At 39.4% G+C, this 21,617-nt stretch overlaps 2 protein-coding genes across 2 annotated transcripts in view; both read right to left on the bottom strand.

Moving 5' to 3' along the window:
* Positions 1 to 169: 169 nt before the first annotated feature.
* Positions 170 to 13,198, bottom strand: osbpl7 (oxysterol binding protein-like 7). Its single transcript, XM_010771161.1, has 21 exons — positions 13,079 to 13,198; positions 12,268 to 12,411; positions 12,121 to 12,174; positions 11,931 to 12,044; positions 11,706 to 11,846; positions 11,516 to 11,612; positions 10,791 to 10,909; positions 10,620 to 10,706; positions 9,467 to 9,617; positions 7,991 to 8,097; positions 6,415 to 6,583; positions 4,492 to 4,638; positions 4,274 to 4,410; positions 3,539 to 3,676; positions 2,638 to 2,701; positions 2,473 to 2,551; positions 1,653 to 1,797; positions 1,385 to 1,535; positions 1,051 to 1,177; positions 823 to 945; positions 170 to 341 (listed from the first exon to the last, which is right to left on the bottom strand). The coding sequence occupies exons 1-21, from the start codon at positions 13,196 to 13,198 to the stop codon at positions 233 to 235; spliced, it is 2,523 nt and encodes an 840-aa protein (XP_010769463.1). The 3' UTR covers positions 170 to 232.
* Positions 13,199 to 17,274: 4,076 nt separating this feature from the next.
* Positions 17,275 to 21,617, bottom strand: part of mrpl10 (mitochondrial ribosomal protein L10) — a 9,208-nt gene continuing 4,865 nt past the window's right edge. The window contains exon 5 of the mRNA XM_010771160.1: positions 17,275 to 17,873. Coding sequence (XP_010769462.1) covers positions 17,647 to 17,873 — 227 coding nt within the window. The 3' untranslated portion in view covers positions 17,275 to 17,646. The remainder of the gene's footprint in view (positions 17,874 to 21,617) is intronic.

Raw genomic sequence — 21,617 nt, 5'->3', positions numbered from 1 at the left:
AGAAAAAGTCTTTATATGTTCATTCACCTATACTTGATGCTGGGCGACCTGGGGGGTCTGATGGAGTGTTCCCATGAGCCGGTCATGGGAACACACCAAGGAGCGAGGAGAGACCAGCAGCACTATCTCCACCCTGCACGTTTGTCAGAGCGGTTCATATATGCTGTCCAAATGTCCAACATCTCTCACACCTGTCTTTTATCTGGCATTTTAGATCGTCTCTGTTGTCTGATCACCAGACAGTTAAGTTGTCAACATTAGTAAAACCTGGATTCTCTCTGACCTTCCAGTACGTCCCGTTTGTCAGCCAGATGTCCCGTCCACAGGAGTCTTTGGTTTTCCTGATGAAGAAGAAGAAAATATTCAATGAAAAACTTGGAGTTTATTGCCATTCATCTATTTTCACAGGAACATTGTAAGAAATGTGTGTGTCGCTTTGATTCAAGATTCTCAATTGAGTATTTTCTTTATTTTCTTGGTTATCACAATATTATTATTGGGATTGCACTATTGGTTGGACAAAACAAGACATTGCATGAAATCCCCTCGAGTTCTTGGACATTGAAATGCACAGTTTTCATTGTTTTCGGATCTTTTAAAGGCCCTAAAAGTTATACTACATTGCAGGCCTCGTTATATATTTTGTACCATGTAACCATGGAAACACATTTTCAGACCAATTGTTATGCCAAAGCCCAGACTCGGATAAAAGTACTTAAAATGTATAGACATTCATGGACCAAACATTAGATTTGAACATTTAGCAATAATATTAACAGTAAGAAATTATGCTATGGTAGTTAATTATTCAAATGTACTTACTTGAAAAAACGTGGAATATGTTCTTCCCCCCTTTTGGCGAGCTCTTTTCTTCGCTCCCTCTGATATTCCTCTATAAAATCTTTTTTTGCTTCTGCTTCATCCAAATTTCCTTCCTCCAGCATCCTTTTAAAAAGAGAAAGAATTTAAAGAATAACTTTACCATGAATCCACTATATGAAAATAACATATTGTGCATTTCTTTGCTCTAAGGTCTCTAGCTCTGCTCACCTTTGGTCTGGGCGCAGGCGGCTGTCTGTGAGAGGCAGGAGGGGCGTCAGGTCTGGGGGGAGTTCATTAAGATCCATGGCGAAGTCCGAGAAGCCGTAGTAGATCAGGTGATCCTTCGGCTGGGGATCTGTGAGGGGACAGAAGCCTATTAGGTGAACTGTTCCAGGAATGTGACACCTGGATTTTCACTGATTAGCAGTTATGGCAACAGGACGCTTGATTATTTCAGGTCACTTCCACTTAAACCCTCAACATCTAAAGCAGAATCTAAGCAACACAAGAAAAACCTCAAGGACGAACATGTTGTAATCATGTGCTCAGAACAAAGACTCACTTGGCTTCCAGACGCATTTTGGAGTAGGTAGGGTGTCGCAGAAGATGCCTTCATGCCAAAGACCTCCAAACCGGTGAATGATGCTCCCACTTTGGTCCAGCACCGTGCCCTGCACCTCATTCTTGTTCGTGTCTGAACCCCAATAACGAGACTACAACAGAATACAAATATGTCAAAAGCCTGAGATATGCTGTGAAACGAAACACAGAAAAGTCGCTTGCAATAACATAAAAAATGGCTGAGTAATCCAGGAAGTCTTTGATTTCACCTTAACGAAGGTAATCTTGCAGGTGCACACATTGCTTTTGAGGTTGCTGATGGTGACTTCTCCGTAATGCTCCAGATAGCGCTGCTGACTGAGGACGTTGTGGATGCAGGTCACTACTTTGTTCCACTCATAGTGATCTCCATACCTGGACACAACACCAAAATCGAGTATTTTACCAAAGAAAAGGGGCAAAATATGTGAATTATTTGTGTCTTTTGTTTTGTATCATTATCATTGTTCTGCATCATTTTACGCCATTATATCAATCAATTAACTCACTGTTTTGGCTTTTGATTGGACAGAATGACCAATCGGAAGAGGACATGTTGCGTTTTTGAAAATTACAATGGACATGTATTGCTATTTATATTTCTGGGACAAAATCATTTATTATATTGTCCCTTGTTCAATCCAAGCCAGGGATATTTGTTGTGTGTTCCAACATTCTCCTTCCCCCGTAAATTGTCTATCTCAACACTATTAACTGTCAAATAAAGTTGAAAATAACAAATAATAATCCCAAAAATTATGAAATCATAATATTAAACGCTTTGGCTCTGGAAGCCATGAGAAAAATATGGATAGTTGTTTTTAGGGATATCCTGACTGTATTTTAAAACACTGATACTCAGTGAAGGTATTTCATGTCTCACTGATCTCAACTTATTTCCAATGGTAGATAACCTTGATCGCTTCACATAAAGTACAGTATGGTGCATCTCACATTTAATCCATCACATGTAATAGATCTAGTCAGTGTCATGCCTCATCCAACAGAGGCCACGTAGTAAATACAGATAGCCAGGTTTAATCTGTTTACCTTGACAGAGTCACATTGACCATCCCTGTTGGCAGAATCTCCAGTGACTTCCCCCAGAATTTATTTTTCCATCGCTGGTCTGTTTAGGAATTCAAATAAACAAGTGTTGTAAGCCTGGCATTAGATTGACCAACTGAAACTAATTAGGAATCTGAAGAGTCTCACCTTGCCAAAAGGAGTAGTTCTCTGAGTGAGCATGGCAGGCAGAGATGGGGGGATGGTGGCAGACCTGGTGAAGAAATAAATAATACAGATGATACTCAATGAGTATTATAGAGGGAACGCATTGTATTGACACTAGCTATCATTTGAGTTGAGCTTGTAAACTTATGAGATAACCATTATATTGTGTTTGCTTTTAAGCATCGCTCCTTAATTGGTGCTGCAGCAAATGCAAAAGCTGAGGACTACATTACCCACAATGATTTAACCAGTGGCTTTGGTAACACCTTACAACATAAAGAGCCTTTATTGTTATGGTAGATAATACAAAAAAAATTGAAGCGTTAATTCTGATCACATACCAGGAATTATAATCAATGATATTAGCAGAAGCCATTGTATAATGATATTTAACTGCTTAACTGATAAATGTGTATCACAGTAAAAAGTGTTTAGTCTATAAGAAATACACAATTATGACTGTATAATAAGTCACCTAAATGTCAATGTGCCTCTCTGAATTTCTATTTTTCCCAGAGCTACATCACTAAAATACTGTTGTAGAGATGAATTGCTTCGTCGAGGACAGTCATTTAATAAATTTTCACTCCACGATAAATGATGTGTTTTTAATTTTTAATTTTTAATAACATGATTAGTTACCGTTATTTTATTACAGCCATAAATCACTCTGCTGATTTGTGCAGCTCTGTGTGTCTGAGCTGCTTCATTAGACCAAGGGTGATCCATCTTAATTTAGGGGGATTATGGGGGATAAATGGTGATTCCCCATAGTCAGCCTAATCATCTACGGTCCCATGCAGTGGCCACTCAGAGCTCTTAAAGATCTTCCTGAATCAGATATCCTGTAATAAATGTGTTGGTGAAGTTCTTCCTGAGATACCTGCTCACTGATGTAGCTGAAGCCCCGGTCCTCTCTGACGCACTCGTAAGTCTCCCCCAGCACCGGATTAAAGGGCTTGTAGCGGTTCCTGAACGTCGCAGTGGAGTAACCAGAGATAGCGAAGGCAGCAATGTAAACCTGTTAGAAGTAAAATAACATGAACAGTTGCATCTGTAATTGGTGCAAACTATGAAGAAAACAAAAGTAACTTTTCATTTTGTTTAGCCAACTTTGCTTCGTTTAGGTATCTTGTCTCTCAGTTTGCTTCACCCAGATACAGCATTATTTCAAAGTAAACAAATATTGCACACATTTCCATTCCCTTATATCTCATTCTCAGATACTTTGGCTTATTTTTGATAATGTATTTTAAGTCTCTGAGATTCTTTTAAATGCATCTATAAAAAGGAGGATGAGGATGTGAAATAGACATTGTTGTTAGTTGTGACATAACCCTCCTTGTTGTTTATTTACAAAAAATATATATGACATTTTCACTGCTCATTCTGTTTGCAGCGACAAGACAGGAAGCATATCTTAAACATTCATTTTGGTCAATTTAAAAATAGTAAAGACAGCTGCACTGCATTTAGATTCAATCATGCAATCCTAGACTGTAGTCTTTATATATTTTTAATGAAACGTTCTTCTTAGCAGGTGCATATGCATCAAATCTGCTTAGGTTATAGTGGTGACATGTTCCCCAATGTGCCTTATAGATGATATTATTCCTACCATCCTCTGGTAGGGGTCTGGGGTGTTGTTGGCAGTGTCCAGCAGCTCACTGTACTCCAGCTCTTCACACAGCCTCTGCAGCAGGGTAACAGGCTCATTGAGAGGAACAGGCATGGAGACCCGAGCCAGGTCTTTACCTGAGGACACAGAGCACATTAGAAAACTGCTATGTGTCTATACACAAAATGTCTATGTTATTACAGAGTGGTGAGACTTGCCTATGTTATTGTAGAGGATGGCCATGAGGCCCACGTGGCTGTTGTCCGGACATGGAGCGGGCAGTGTCGTTCGCCAGCCGGTGATCCTGGGAATGACACCGTTTGGACTCCTGTGAATGCTAGCACGGTACTTCCTGGTGGCCGATGCTGTAATGACAGTGAAATGAAATAATAATAATCACAGAAAAAGCTCTGTTCAGTTTAATTTAGCAAAGCTTTGAGCTAAATGCTAATACACTGACTTTTAGCAGGTATAATGTTCACCATTTTGAGTTTGTGAGTTAGCCTGCTAACATTTGTTCAAATGCTGGGGGGGGAAATCTAGTTTTCACTTTAAACACCTAAAATAATAATTGGGAAAGGTCTTTATGCACACACAAAAATATTGAAGTTCAGAGTTTTCCAGGAAAAAAACACAAATTAGTTTAAATTATTATTTTTTTATTTCATTATAGTCTACAATAATCGATGCCATTTAATTTACATTGTAATATCACAGTACACTCACTACTTTTAGAAAAAATTGCATACAGTTCACCAATTTGACCTTTGATCGTGCTCGATGACATCAATATCTCCTCCTCTTCTAACAATCCCGATCTCAGTTTATTGCCTTTGATAATTGATTGGATCACGTTCCTAATTTGCAGGTATCTGAAGAAATCCTTATTTGAAATGCCATATTCTGCTCTTAAATCATTAAATGATTTCAATGTTATATCTTTATGAAACACATTTTTCAATTGCTTTATACCTGATCTCTTCCATTTGTTTATATTGATTGACAACAAGTATTTGCTAAGATCAGGATTGTTCAAAATAGGAGAAAAGATGGAAATACCAGAGTCAACATGAACTTTTTTTTGTACAGTCCCTCCAGGCTAAAAGTGTATTGAGCACTGGAAAACATTTGGCCATATTTTTCACCTTATTGAAATCTTTAACAAATATAAGAGTTTCCACTGGCAACGGGTCAAATATATTGGCTTCTATCTGAACCCATAGTGAATCCTGTCTTCCCAGTGACCAAGATATTACATTTCTTAATTGAGCTCACCAGAAGTAGTGTTGAAAGTTGGGAAGACCAAGACCCCCCCAAGGTTTCTGGTTTCAAGAGTAAGTAACTTGATTCTTGGTTTTTTATTACACCAGATACATTTTTGAAATATGTCTATTGAGAGATTTAAAATAATCAGCGGATAAATAACATGGTAACATTTGAAAAAGAAAATGACATCTCGGTAGAATATTCATTTGTATAACATTGATTCTTCCTAGCAGTGATATTGGTAATGTGGACCATTTAGATAAATCCTGTTTGATTTTGTCAATGAGTCAATTAAACAGATTATCCAGGTGTGGTGTTATATTTATTCCTAAGTATTTAAAGCCACATTGTTGCTATGCTCACAATAGCAAAAACCAAAGGTGACAGTGGACATCCCTGTCTTGTCCCCCTTGTTAATGAAAACAAATCTGAGGAACTGCAGTTAGTGATGACCGCTGCTTTAGGATTTTTATAAATTGATTTGACCCACTCTATGAATCGAGAGCCAATATGTAATCTGTTCAAAATAGCAAAAAGAAAATTCCGCTCAACCCTGTCTAAAAATTATTTAACGTTATTTTTGACCTAACAAAGTTTATTTTAGGTTTGCTTAGCAGTCTAAATGAACTCAGCTCCCTAGTTTTGTATGTATTTTTATTTAAAAATGTTTTTATTACATATGTCTCTTAGATAACTTTTTTTCTCTCATCGAATTGTGAAGCACTTTGAGAGGATGTTGTTTTTAAAGTGTGCTATACAAATCAAATGTATTATTATTATTATTAAAAAAGACTGATTACAATATAACACTGATATCCAGCTCCCTTCTATCTTATGTACATTGCAAAGGCAGTCATTCGTGTACATGTACTCACCATGTCCTTCCTCTGGCTCAGAGTTGGTGGTGCTTCCATCACTGAGTCCTGATTCATCAGACACCTCAGAGGAACCATCACAAATCACGTCAGCGCTGGCGTCAAAATACTCTGCAGCCGAGTCTGCCACTGAGGGAGGCCTGTGGGATAAGTGTGACGCCGCTGCAGGCTATCCATGGAGAAATAGAAAGAGGAAGAAAAAACCAGCCATCAAACCCACAGGGGAATATGTTCTAAAACAGGGGTGGACAACCAGTCAGAGGTTAAGAGCCACATTTGTTCTATGTTACTGCAAAGAGCCACATCAAACACACAGTCACTGATACCACTTGTTTCAGTTTTTTGTTTTCTGGAGACAAGATTTCAACCACGTCACTGATGCATTTGTGTGGCATTGGGATATTTTTTTTTTAAATCCTCTGGAGCAGAGAGAGGAACTGTGGATTATTGTCATTGATTAATGCATCAGTGTTTGGTCAAAAACACTAAACTCACAACTTAAAATGAAAGTGTTTAGTTTATTTAATAAAAGAGCACATGTTCAATGTGAAAAGTGACAGTAGTTATAGATTATTTGCAATTTGGTGCTATATATATATTTAAAAAAAAATTATATATATTTTTTAAACACCTTGAATTTCAGGGGGGCGCGGGGCTCCGTTGGCTGAGCGCAGTGCCCCTCCAAGACAATGGTAGGGGAACCACTGGATAGTGTTTTAATCAACGATAGGTTTCCCCCCCCTCAAAGGTGATTGGTTCACTGCATCGCAGGTATTATTGTGATTGGCTCTTGGGCCACATTAAAATTAGACGCGCTGTCATCCTCTCATACTGACACCTGACACCACACATACACACGTAGGGAGAGCCGGGACGAAAGTAACACGGGACGAAAGTAACACGGGACGAAAGTAACGGAGCAATTTTATCCGAGCCCAAACAACTTTGACCGGCCAAATTACGTCAGAATTATCAGCATTCAACAAATAAAATAAATGACAAGAATTCGTATTAAATCAAATTAATACATTTCTTACAGACAGGCCTTGTGGTGTCCGTAGGCTTTCCCTCACTGTCAGAGATATAGCTAAAATACATCAAGATTTCGCTTCTGGTGTCTTTTTTGTCAACAAGCCGAGGTGCAGCGGCAGTTGCACCACCACTTGCAGGCTTCTCGTTTTCTCAACATGGCTCTGACAACAAATGCGGCGTGCACTGAGAAGGGGAGGGACTGCAAGCATCGGCTGCTGCAGGGATGGAAGCGAAGCGGCTGAACACACCAGCGGGCTCTTATTTAAACCGGGCGCTTTCTCACCGGAAGTACTGTCCCCCGTCATTCTTAAAGTACCGATACTAATGAAACGGAGGAATAGTAACGTTTTTAACGGCAGGGTATCGCGGTATACCTTTCAAGTATCGGTACGCCGTGCAACACTGGTCAGGAGTCAGTGTCTCTCCCCCAAACTCACACATATAAAATTCGATATGAACTGAAGAGCCGCATGCGGCTCGAGAGCCGCGGGTTGGCCACCCCTGTTCTAGAAGATCCAGGTGACAGGTGCAGCATGAATCTCACCTCTGCTAACGTGTTAGACTGGTGGATGTTGTTCGGCTCCCAGATCTCCTGCAGCTTCTGCCTCTCCTGGGACAGAGTTTCATGCACTGACTTCAGAGAGGCAAGCACTGAGGAGGAAAGAGAAGAGAAGTCTGAGAGGAAAGGTTGATGCAGATTCATTTCAGATTCTGAACATCTTTAACATTGTCCGCCTTGCATAATCATATTTCTGGAACAGAAATAGAAGTTTTTTCTATTGAAACTATAGCTAAATATGTTAGTCAACTATAGGTTTTTATATGAATAAACTGACACAATGTTAAGATGGCATCAATGTGAAGTTTAACATACAATACTATTGAAGGAAATTGACTCAAATGTTGTTAAGAAATTAAACTTGACATATAAGGATTATAGGATAATAATCATTTATAGTTATTGTTTCTATCCATATCAGGAATACAGTGGCCAAACACAATATGCAAAGACAGGAAAAGTCAGAATAACGTACTTACTTCAATTAAAGATCTCCTATCATGCTATTTTTAGGCATTTATTATGGGTCTCTAAAAATAAAAAATATAAAAAACATGTCTATGATGTGTTTTACTCAATATACCAAACATCCCTCATATCCCTCTGTTTCAGCCCTGATAATTCAATTAAAAAAAGAAGCGGGTGGAGGATGAAACCTTGATGAAACGCCATATCATGTTCATAACCACATCAAGGATCATTTCTGAAACAGTATGAAACTCAAATACTTTTTATCTTGCGGGTTTACCACAAGGTGAGTACCCTTTTATTTCCTGCTTTTTTACACATACTCTCTCCAGTACAGCATTAGCTCTGAGTGTTAGCGATGTTTGCTAATGTAAACAAAGACCATATTACTTCCAAAACACGTCAGGCATTGTTTCCACATTTCCGATATTACGTCATATCGGACGCAAATCTGGATCAGCTCCGTTTGTACCCCCATTTTTAGAGATTTGGGCTCGAAGGAAAAGAGAAAGGGTTGTATTTTCTGACACTTTGTGAAATCCCTGACACACTGGGGACACATATTTATGTATAAAAGACATCGGAAAGTTTATTTTGCATGATAGGAGACCTTTAAAATTACCAATTAAGAAATAGGGCTTAGGAGAAAAAACAAGGTGATATCGTGGTTAAAATCTTCAATATAATCTGTGACTAAAACAGTTTTTACTGGCTTAAACTATAGGCTAAAATAGTTTAGCTTTAATTTGACTAAGATTTTTACTAAAATGCCCAAACTTGAAGTAACCAATACTTGCCAAAAAAAACAGATGAGGTTTAATAAATATGCTTAAAACAAACAAGGACACTGACTCAACATTTAAAATAATAGCAATCAAGATGGACACTACTGTAGATTCTCTAATCTTTATTGGATTTTGCTCTTTCAAAATGGAACATTGTGAGGATCCCTGTATACCTGAGTGTATAAATGCATGTATGTGTTTTTCTGACCTCTTATCGATATGGTGCAGATGTCCTGGTGGACCTTCTTGCCCTCAGGGGATGTGACAGTGGGAGGGGACAGCTGGGAGTAGACGTAGTCTGGGATAGAGGGGACGGACGCACCGAGCTGAGGCGAGCTTCCCAGATGACTGGAGGACAGCTAGGAAGGTGAACAGAACATTTGTAAAGATTATATTACTTTGGCAAAGCAACAAAAATTGCTCAACGCATCCACTTTTTAAGAACCTCATAATTGCAATATCTTTCTAAGATTTTCCCCATACAGTTGAGACTATATCGTTGTAAAGATCAAGGTTATTGACAAAGCATTATACTTCCTAAGAGAGCTCCTAAAGTGACCAACTATAAGAAGCAGGGAGGAGGACTTTTAAGAGGCTTAAGAGTTTCTTAAGGGAAAATGGCGGAAAGACAAAGAGATAGGAGAAATAATAAAACTCTAGATGACAGTAAAGAAATACAAAGATAAAACAAAAAAGATTAATACAAAATTTTTTGTGATCGATCTGGTACAATCAAATATATTGTAGGACTTATTAACATTTAGAACATCCGGTTGACTACTTTATTTATGGCTTAAACCTGGACCTTTAGTACCACAGCCCTGCTGATGTTCTGTCCCGCAAGCTATTTGACATTGTTCACTTTAAGGCACTTTAAGTTTAAGTCATTTATGTTTAATAATAAATTAGCCTGCAGTACTACGACTATCCATTGTCTAGGATAGACAACCAACAACACAGGATTGAAAGTCTAGCATCTAAAGAATATGCAGGTTTACTTGATTGATCTATTTATTTACTGAAATGTTCAAATTCATGTCATTTCTGAACCCTGTTCTGTGGGAAAACATGGTTTTTGAAGTGCTTTAGAGGTAAGGGGTCTACAACACTGAAACACACATAATGAAACATATTATTCATTTTCAGAACATTTAATAATTCTTATGAATCAAGTTGTCTAAGCCCATTCCCACTCACCGATTTAGTTATCCCACGAATAGGCTTTGGATAAGAAATACAACGCAATTTCAGAGGAGGACCGGGATATCAAATTCTTCAATTCTATATGTTCAAAGTCAATTATCAGTAAAATAATAAATGTAGGATTTCAATACAGTTAGTAAGTTACAGAGCATTCTTACCTTTCCTAGGGCCTCCACTCTGGATAATGTGCGAGAGTGCCAAATCTTCCCTGACCTCGGCTTTTTTGGCTTCTCAAGCAACAGATTCTAGAAAATAAAAAACAAAAAAGATATTGTATTGCCATAAATGTTTTTTATTTCATGTCATGCTACTCAGAAACAGCAGTATACCTGTGTGCTGATGATGCGCCTCAGGTCTCCGTTATTGACAGCCTGGCCCGCCTCCAACAACTGCAGCTTCTGGATTAACCGGTTTATCTCCGAAATATCCACATGGCAACGATTCAGCTCTGGGAGAAAACAGAGGGGATTATTCAAGGATTCATTGATTTATGCTTTACTATAACACTGTCAGACTAAGGATGGACGGTTAAGGAAAAAAAATCAAAACCGATGCACCTAAACTAGAGATATCGTCCTATTTATTCCAAATTGTCTATGTATCGCTTACATTTCCCACCACGCAATTCACTTGACATACCTTTGAGAAAATGTGTATGATTTACGCACAAATGTTCCCCTTAATATCATATATCACGCCCATAACAATTGTTTGTATGTGATTTAATAACCCATTGTTATCTTGATTTCTTGAGGAACACTTAAAAATAAGAAAACTCTCAAAATCATATCAAAATATTCTGTTTATAAACTCTCACACAACCTGTCAGTATATTCCAAATTTTTATCTAAGACCACATCTTTAAAAAGACTATTGCATGAACAGTCTCCCTATATACGGTACTGTGGCCCCCTTTACTTTAATTCATAAACACTTTTGGATTCTTTGTTCACCAAGGAAACATGCAAAAAAAACTGTCTTCTTTACGATTTAAAGGGTAAGTAACGGATATATAAATTATAATATATTTAATATATATTATACATGAAACTACCTTGCACACAGGTGTCTGGGTTGTGACTGTGCTGCAGCCAGGCTGACACTTTGCTGTTCACAGCGGTGTTAGCGGAGGGCAGCATCCCTGTGGAGCTCTGATGACCAAAATACCGACGGAAAAAGGACACGAGGTTAAGATGAGTCGGCTTTAAACATTGTTCTGTTAGCAACTCTAATTTTATATTCACCAGATCTCCATTTCTCTGAGCTTGTCCAGCTGCACCTCCGTGTGTGAGCAGGATGCCGCTGTGACCATGAGCCGCCTTCTTGTACAGGCGGTGGGCTTGCAGCTTGGTAAACCAAATGTAGAAGAGCTCATGGCTCTTTGCCTTGGAGGAACAAGAAATGCATGTGTTAAGCTTTTTAATTCTGACGCCAAACCGATTGTTGGTTTGAAAAGTATGTTCATTTACCTTTAAGTGGTAAAGAATGTCTCCTGTGTCCAAGTCAATCCGATTGGACTTCTTGTTTACTGTCATGACTGCCAGGCTCACATCTAAAGAGCCCTGGACTCTTCCAATGGTGACCTTAAGAGGAAATTAAAATCAGTCATTCTTTATATTAAGTAGGGGGAACAAAATGTCATTAACTGTGTTCACTTACATCATGTTGGTTTTTGGAGTAACGCAAGTACCCGGCTTCCAAGACAAAGTATCGCTGAAAGAAAAGGTTGAACATCATCTGCTTGAAATTGATTCCTTCATTACTAAAAATGAACATACAAAATTAGAGAGTGGATGATTTTCTCACCTTGTGCCAACCTTTCAGTGGCCACTTCCTCCTTTTCAGGAGATATCCCTCACAGATCCCTGGGATGGTCGTGTCAGGAGGGTTCTCACCTCCAGGCTGAGTTTCTACCTGAAGGTCGTCAATCACCTCCCAGTCTTTGATAACCTAAACAGCATGGGTAGGATCAAATAAAAACACAAAGAAATGGATTGGGTGACAAGTGTGAGTCCCATTTTCTTTTTATTATTTGACATACTATTTCATGTTTTTGTCAGCTTTTTCATGTAATAGCGTGACAAAACCTTATATTCTGCTCAAATGTGCATGAATTAACTTTGTCAGGAAAAGGATAAAGGGACTATTTAATGTATTTCCTTTATTTCATTTTATTTAACTAATATCTATGAGTAATCTTTGTATTTTGTTGAATTTTGAATATCCGAGAATAATATTTTTGAGATTTGTGAACAGGTATAACTTTTATTGTAAGACCATTTTAAGTGTTGTTTGACAATGTGCATTCTGGATGTATCTTGTAAGGCTTGGAAAATGTGACACAGTGATGACACATTTAGATAGCATTGATTTGACTGATTTCCCCTGCTTCTCGCTCTCACCCAATCAGCCAAAGCACCTGCTCACTAATATCAGCGGTTTCATGCAAAAATAACAACTGTTATCCAAAATAAAGATAGGGTATTTGAAACTACAACAAAAGTCACATATTATCGTGGTTGAATTGTAACCGATATAACATTCAACTCCCCTTAAACAAGAAACAATTAAATGCATATACCCATAACCCCCTCTGTTGAGGTGAACTGTGACTCACCTGTCTGGATGACACGGTGCTGCTGCTCCGAGAGTGGGAGGGCTTCCATTTCGGGGAAGACTTCTCCAGGCCGCTCGCGAGGGACTGGCTGCGGTTCAGTGATGATCCGTAAGATTCCATTTCAGACTTTAGATTCCCCTCCCTGATAGCCTGATTGTGGAGAGATCATATTGTTAATGATATAATTAAAAACAAATAGAAAGACACATAAAAGAAGCTTTGCAGGATGCTTTTCTTAAATGGCTTAAAGACTTCTGAGGTAGAGCAGCAAATAACGTTTTTTTTCATATTTCTGATTACGGTATTTTTTTTCTGATTGAGCAAAAATGGTCGTCACAAGTTTGGCCTTGTGGTGACATTCCATTTATTACCAATGTTATACTACAGAGGAAAACTGAAAATAATCACAATTGAGAAGTTGGATTGTTTTCCTAATAAAAAACGTTTGATAATTACTCCTCTATGGTTGCTGAAAAGCTAATGATTGGCAACAAGATGGCCCTACAAGCAGGGAACCGAAGTGAAAGTGTTAAACAGCTCAACAGAGCAGCAGGTGAGATGGAACTCTGGGTAATCCAGTTACCACTACCTGGATACACTTTGTACATCCTCATCCAGGTCACTCTGGATCTAAAGTCCCCACACTGAGCTCTACCCCGAAAACTATATTCATGCCGAAACCAGACCAATTGATACAGTACATTTTCTATATAAATATGGCTGAAATGAAGTTTGTTGGCAGATAATCATGCAAGTTAACATGATGGAACTAGCTTCAGCCGCCACCATTTTCCTTTTTTATTGCGTTAGAAGTAAAAATAGGAACAATTTATGATAATGTAGTCATTCATATAGTAGCTGTCATGGAATAATCTCTTAATTTTGAGTTTTTAAAAAATGTTAAAAAAAGACAAACACCCTAGAATGCTCTAAATCCTTGCATTGAAGCTTATAATGATCATTTTTGAGTAACGCTGTAATGCAAAAATATTGTTATACCAGTTATTTTAGGGTTAGTAGGCAAAAGAGAATGTATCCAACATTGTTTAAAGAATAAAAAGAAGAAAAATATTTTATGTTTGTGTCACAGTATTGATTGGTTTGGTAATTTGGGCTCTTGTTTATGTAATAACACTGAATGAACGTTATTGGACGGGATACTGTACAACACCACCGCCTACACCGTCTGCAAGGACAGGATTAGTAACGTTTGCTTAATTGGTTTTTCAGGGTTTGTTTTTAGCTTCTCGGACATGAAGGGTCAGGGAGCGCTGATACAGGAACTGGCATACGTGCTGAACAATAATAACGTCAGGCACTTTTTAAAAGCAAACCTTGAGGCTTCAATAGCAGCAACATGTGTGTGAGACAGTGATCACAATTGGTTTGCAATGAGGAAAATTGGGACATTTTCTTTTAGATTATACGGGCCAGTGTATGCAATATTGTGGTTATTATTTAATATGCAAACCGTATTTTATTCACTCAAGTTTTGAATTTTTTATCATTCTGTCATTTGTATTTTACTGTATTTTATATACATTTAAACACAGATGTTTTTGTAACATCACTACTGAAGACACAATATAGGCCATCTTAATTGATCAAAATGAATGAAGCCTTACAACAGGGCTGATTTCCCTATGAGTTTGGGCAGGAGCAGACCGGCTTGCTCTTATGTAAGGCAGGAGAGGATGGGAGTAGCTGACCTCAGAGATAACAGCATGTGGTGGAAACAGGATGAAAGGATTTACAAGATTCTGAGCTCGCTTAGTCAGGAAGGAACACAAAGAATATTGTACGTAAAATTTGGTTTGGATGTCACTGGATGGCGATGAAGTTACTTTACAGTTGCCACAAGGCATTTACTTAGCGTACAAAGTATTATTATTTAACTTTTCTTAAAACGCAACTCACCTTTGCAACCCTAACAATTTTCAAACTTCAGTTTGAAATCTAGAAATATATTGTTTAAAGTACACGTTTCACAGTTGCGTGCAGTTGAGGTCATGCACTTTAATAAAATGTCAAATCATTTGAAGTAACTTTTAAAATGCAATAAAGTATTTCAAGGGCTGTTCAAAGACTCTTATTGTCAGAATGCCACATTTGCTCTTATTTGAACCAGAATAGAGCAGACCAAGAGCTCCCAAACGGGAGGCAACAAAAGGAAAGTCAGCTGAGGTGGAGGATGCATTTTGGCAACAGCCTCCAAACTGCATGGTGCCAGAGAATGGGGTAGGATGCAGAGATTATGACAGTGATATAATCTTGCTTCTTTGAAAAAAATGCAGCCAATTAAAGATTATGGACGTATAATTATGAATGGGTGTAGACATTACCTCCACAAATTGCAAAGGATTCCGTTTATAATCTAGAATATGAGACATGTACATCACCTGGAGGGAGGAATATTGTGTGCTCTCAGCTGTAAATGTGTGTGATTGTTAGAGACGTTGCCTGTTACACACGTGTCACACTCTATGTTTTGACAGACAATGAATTTATAAAGCTCAATAAGAAAGCCGCTACACTGGTATACTTTAGTGAAAATGGTTCCTTATTAGCAGCCAGTTCCATTTACTCAGTGGCCCGAATGTAACAAATTGGCTCCCACACTAACTTCAATTGCAAAAGTCACAAATAATTATTTCTTGAAATTAGGCTGGAGCTTTGGTCCAGCTTTTGTTTTACCTTTGGTTATCATATGCACCTGTCTCATGAGACATGACCTATATGCGGGAATGTTTCCCACATCCTTAATGCCACTCAAGTCCTTCAGGGCCCATGTGAAATAGTCAGGGCTGCACACGCTCTTATCTAAAGCCAGCAGAGAAAAGGAAGACTATTGTAACCAAAGAAATGTTGTATATTAACAATAGTGACATGAGCCAGGGTGCATACACGACAGAGATAACTGCATATCAACATTTAAGATATATGAACAATTCTGATGGTTTGGTTGGGTTATTCCCATCAGAATTCAAACTTAACTTTGTGTTTTTAAAGCCATGAAATGAGTCTTACCTGAAATTAACCCCCTTCTCTCATCATCTGTTGCAGTCCTCTGCGCCTGATAAATCCAAACAGTGTCTCATTAGGCGTTAAAGAAGCTGCGAGGAATCACAATTTCGAATAAGAAGAAGACAGAGGAGTTGTTTTCCTTCGAAAACCATTCAAAAAGTCAAACTACATGTTACTTCCACAGATTAGCACCAACTCTGATCACATAATCTCCCCGGAAGTGCCTCTCAGCTGGTGGGTGACTCCCCCCAATCCAGAGATGTGCCTCGACAACGCAGGAGGAGCGCGCCGTGCGCAATGTATCCTGGGAATTATCCGCATTAGCTGGATTACACAGCGTCTAGCAGGGCTGTAGTGGAGGGTAAATCCAGCCACTCTACTCACCTAGTGTATTCTGTTCTAAAGCAAAGGGGGGATCTTAAATAAGATCTTAACATACGACAAATGTGGTATTTAAGGGGGAAAGGTACAGGCTTGCATCCATTTTTGGTGTAAATTACTTATTTGTCGATCATTCTATGCAGATTAAAATTTGTATTATTCATCACCTTAATAGTTTGCAGGTGACTGCAGCTTGTATCTTTTGTGATAATTAAATTAAAGAACATCTGCAAATCGATGATTTCAAAAATGCAGACAGCACGTACTAAATAGAAAAATTAACAAAAAAATTCACAAACAAAATTCAATGCTTTAAAAAACCTTTGAGCTCCTGTAATTATAATTGTTTTGATTCCCACTCTAATAGATGCTGTACTGATTTATTGTGAATCTGGCCAAAACATTTTTTTTACTTTATTTGTTGTTATGTGTGTAGTGTTTTGTATAAATCATGTACATTTATGTACAAACATTTCGTTTATAAAAGTATACGGTCTGATGTTCCCTCTGATATGATATGGAGTGATTGGCCTGAATAGTGTTCGTCTGCCTTGTAAAGGCGGCCATTACAGACTAACTGACCCAGATTAACATGCCCTAATCTGCAGATTAACAGATCTGTGACCACTTGTGTTTATTTTGGCTGGAGTGGCATTCGTGGTTCCACTTTACAAAACTTCTGTCACTGAATCTAAATTTAGAGATGACTAAAAACTCTTGTTTTTATGCATTTTTTAGTAATCCTGCAATTCTTAAATCCAAATTCCAAAAAAAAGAGACTAAGCAATACATTATGTTTACATAGTTTATTTATGTGTGACAATATCCTTGAACTAAGGAATTGCATGAAAGACACTGACATGTTTCAGCTCTGTCCGTCCAAGACTTCCTCTGATAGGTTGAGAAGCACGGAAAGCAGCTTTTTCACAGCAGCCACAGTGCTCCTATTGGTGGATGCACATTGTTTGAATTAGTTGAATTTAACACCATGCTCTGAGATTGAGTAAACCAACAACTTGTTCTTTGTGGAGTAATCTTAAAAATCTGCCTTGTTCTTTGGTGCTTCACTACAAGAAATTGCATAATATGCATCCAAGCCGACGTTCCCTTGTAATTTCAAGTAGTTGGAAATCTGCAACAGTCCCATTGTTTCCACTCCAGCTCTACGTGGCCTCCTGGGCTTTAGGGGCTCCCTCGGAGCTCTGCTGTTTGACGTGCTGCTGCAGGAGAGCGGAGAGCTGGGCCGGGTGGCGCTGCAGCATGGCGGCTGTCTGGGAGGTCAGCAGGGTCAGCCCACTGACCAGCTCCCCCTGGACCACAGCCACCGAGGGCAGCTTGGAGTAGCTCACCACCCCCTGTGCACTCAGCAGCGTGTTGTCTATACAGGCTCCTGTTGACAGATGAGCAAGGCAGAGGTGGATAAGAAGCAGTTAAATGATCACAATCTGTTTAATATGGTTTTCAGGGGAGGTAACGAAGAGTAAAACATGCTGCTCTGCTTTGAGATCAAAATGTATTAAACGCACAATATGTTATTTTCTGACACTCAATCAGAACAAAAAGAACCGAGTAAATTGGGTATGTAGAGTAGCGTGTGATCATGGGAGCTGTAGTCTTTATTACATTATTGCCGTAATCTTTTCTAGTTAGGATTCTTTAACATTCAACGTTGTGATTGAAATTCCTGGAGCAAAGAATCAGAACACAAGGAATAGACAAGGGAGCTCTAAACAGATGTCTGACACTGAAGATATTTTCCATCAGAGTTATAACCAGTTATGTTTCATATAGAGAAGCAGGCTCTAGAAGGCACCTGATAAGATATATTCTGTCTATTTATTATCAGTTTCATTATCTGTATTCAGGAGACAGAAGGAAGTCATCTCTTAACACAGCTGATGCAGAGAGCCTGAGAAAACAGGTGCAATCTTATCCCCATACACTAGGGCGCCTAAACCTCAAGGCCAAAACCCTGCTGCCTGTGCAGAGAGCCCAACCTGAACTGAAATGAGGACAGCAGTGGAGAATTAATAGAAAAAGACTAGTTAAATACGTCCATTAAAAGTAGTGAAGATTGAATTATTTAGAAAGGTCTCCATAGGCGCATTCACACCGCAGTAATTTTCCCACAGAACTTAGTTCCTGAGAACTCTTTAGTTCTCATGAACTAAAGCTCACGCTGACACGTCACTTCTTCTGCTTTGGGTTTACTGGCAGGCCGCAAACAACTTCACGGTGTATACTGCCACCCGAAGTCCCCGGCCGGAAGTCCCCGGAGTTGGGGACTGGCTTCAGTAGAAGCTGCTGGGACTCCCAGCAGCTTCTACTGAAGCCTTCCGAGTAAATCTCCAGAACGCCGACACCTCCTCATCTCCACCGCTCCCATGTTTTTTGTTGTGTGGCATTACATTACATTTAGCTGACGCTTTTATCCAAAGCGACTTACAATAAGTACATTCGACCAGGAAGATACAACCTTGAAGAAAACAGAATCATATAAGTACATCAGGTTTCATAGAGCCAAACATTTCAAGTGCTACTCAACTGGCTTTAGATAAGCCAGTCCTTTATTATTATATAAGTGCTTTGTTAGTAATTCTATCGCTCGAAGTGGAGTCGAAAGAGATGAGTTTTCAGTCTGCGCCAGAAGATGTGCAAGCTTTCTGCTGTCATGATGCCAATGGGGAGCTCATTCCACCATTTTGGAGCCAGGATAGCAAACCCACGTGTTTTTGCTTAAGGGAACTTGGGTCCCCCTCGCAGTGCGGGTGCAGCGAGCTGTTTGGCTGATGCAGAGCGGAGTGCACGTGCTGGGGTGTACAGTTTAACCATGTCCTGGATGTAGGAAGGGCCAGATCCATTCGCAGCATGGTATGCAAGTACCAGTGTCTTGAAGTGGATTCTAGCAGTTACCGGAAGCCAGTGAAGGGAGCTGAGGAGCGGCGTGGTTTGGGAAAACTTTGGAAGGTTGAAGACCAGACGAGCCGCTGCATTCTGGATGATCTGCAGAGGTCGGATGGCACATGCAGGTAGACCAGCCAAGAGGGAGTTGCAGTAGTCTAGGCGTGAGATGACGAGAGCCTGGACCAGAACCGGCGCTGTTTTCTGGGTCAGCTGGGGACGTATCCTCCTGATATTGTAAAGCGTGTATCTGCAGCAGCGGGTTGTTGCAGCGATGTTTGCAATGAAGGACAGTTTGTTATTTAGGATCACACCCAGATTCCTTGCAGTCTGAGTCGGGGAAACAACAGAGGTGCCGATGTTGATTGTTAGGTCAAGAGTGGGACAATCTTTTCCCGGAAGGAAAAGCAGTTCAGCTACTCGTCGTCGCTTCCCCGCCTCCCGCCCCGCCCACCCCCCCTCCTCTCTTCGATTATGCCAAAGGACTATTTCGACACCTCTCATACGACGTACGTCCCTCCACTCCGTGTTGGGTGGTCCTTGCTTTGCGCTCGAGGCGCCCAGGAAAAATGACACTGAGCCTACAGGACTGTCCGGACCATAAACACGTTGGACGTGTTTTGTGTTATGACGTGGTAACTACATTGTTTACCACTTATGTTAACTTTTTTTGAATGCTTTTTATGGCCGAGAAATTTTTGTGTTTAGGCGAGATGAGTTGCGTTGAATGATATGGGCGCCAGTCTCTCGCCTCTCACAGGGAACGCCACTACATTATACTGCGTAAACTGCATACTGGAATTTTTTGCAAAAATTTCGTCGTCGAGTTTTAACGAGGAAAGTGGAGACTTAAGGACGCGAATACGAGAAGCCATTTTGTATAGTAGGACGTAAGTGAAAAAATAACATTAAAAGTTCGTTCAATATTCGAATTACAATCTTTTTTTATTTTTGACGTTCCTACGAGAAGATTATGAGATTTTATATCGAGAAGAAATGACGTAAGTTTATTTCCTTTCGACATGTTAAACTGTACTATTACTCCTTTTTGTCCGGAGGCTGCTACGTCTATTAAAAAATTAGTATAAGTTAGAAATTCTACCTCCAGTTCCGGAATGATTATAAAACCCTCGATCACAGGGAACGGGGGAAAGTCCTCGGGGTGACCTAATCGAAACTAGACTTTATTAAACATATTTTTTGAACACAATCGACCGACAGGTAGAGTATTAATACAAGTGTATCTTGATCGACAGTTATCCGTTTATAATTAGTCTTCTTAAATATTAGTACGTTTTTATACAGTGTTTTTCCTGCCACTAACATGTAAAATTTAAGTCCACAACGAATACCGGTGCAGCACGGGTTTGTAGTTTAAATGACCGACGTTATACAAGTTTGTACGACAACTGGCGCTCACGCGTTGAATACGGTGGTAAAGTTCGACTGAAAAGGAGTCTTTATGGTCAGTGTTATTGTAGGTTATATAAAGTCACGAATCCGCAACCATACGAATCGATTTCGAATTATACTTTATGAAATTGACTTGTCCTGAGTCCTAGTTACTACATGACATTGCCATCGAAGCATCGAAGTACGAGCTTGTGACTGTAAAAGGGTAATTCGGAAGAACTTTAGTGGTCCCATTGGGATTTTTTGTGTTGTAAATCTAACGGAAATCTGTTTCACAAATAAATTTGGGAAAGTACGTAATCTCAAGTGCTGTCACGCTGTCGATAAGTTTTCAACAAAAAAAAGAACATATATGTAACAAAAAAAAACGTTATCAACGTGGTAGTCGGTGATGTATCCTGGGATAACGGTAGGAGGGAAGGGGTATGTGACGGTGAGTTACGGTTCAGCTTCCCACATTTCAACGTTACTATGTACAGGAAAAATTTGATCCTACCGCTGTCTTTTCGGTGTACCTGGTTCAGTGGGTAGATATAAGACGAGGGTTAGGAAAATAACCTTCGCCAGGGGACGGTCCCATATTTTTACAACACTGCTATCATTGTTGTATCTTAGTATATTAAGTATTTTATAGTTTCATAACTAAAATACAAACTTCCTTAGTACTAATTGGTGGACAGGTGATGTACACTGCCAGTACGTAGTGACGCATATAAAGTTGATGTTACTTATGACCCATGACGATGACGACATTGGGTCGCCGTCGTCATCGTCATCGGAGGGATGTCCGTCTGTACGTCGACACCACCCCGGAGTGAAC

Source organism: Notothenia coriiceps, unplaced genomic scaffold (genome assembly GCF_000735185.1).
Source record: "Notothenia coriiceps isolate Sejong01 unplaced genomic scaffold, NC01 NC01_scaffold00009658, whole genome shotgun sequence".
NCBI lineage: Eukaryota > Metazoa > Chordata > Actinopteri > Perciformes > Nototheniidae > Notothenia > Notothenia coriiceps.
This window is presented reverse-complemented; position numbering and strand designations above follow the sequence as displayed.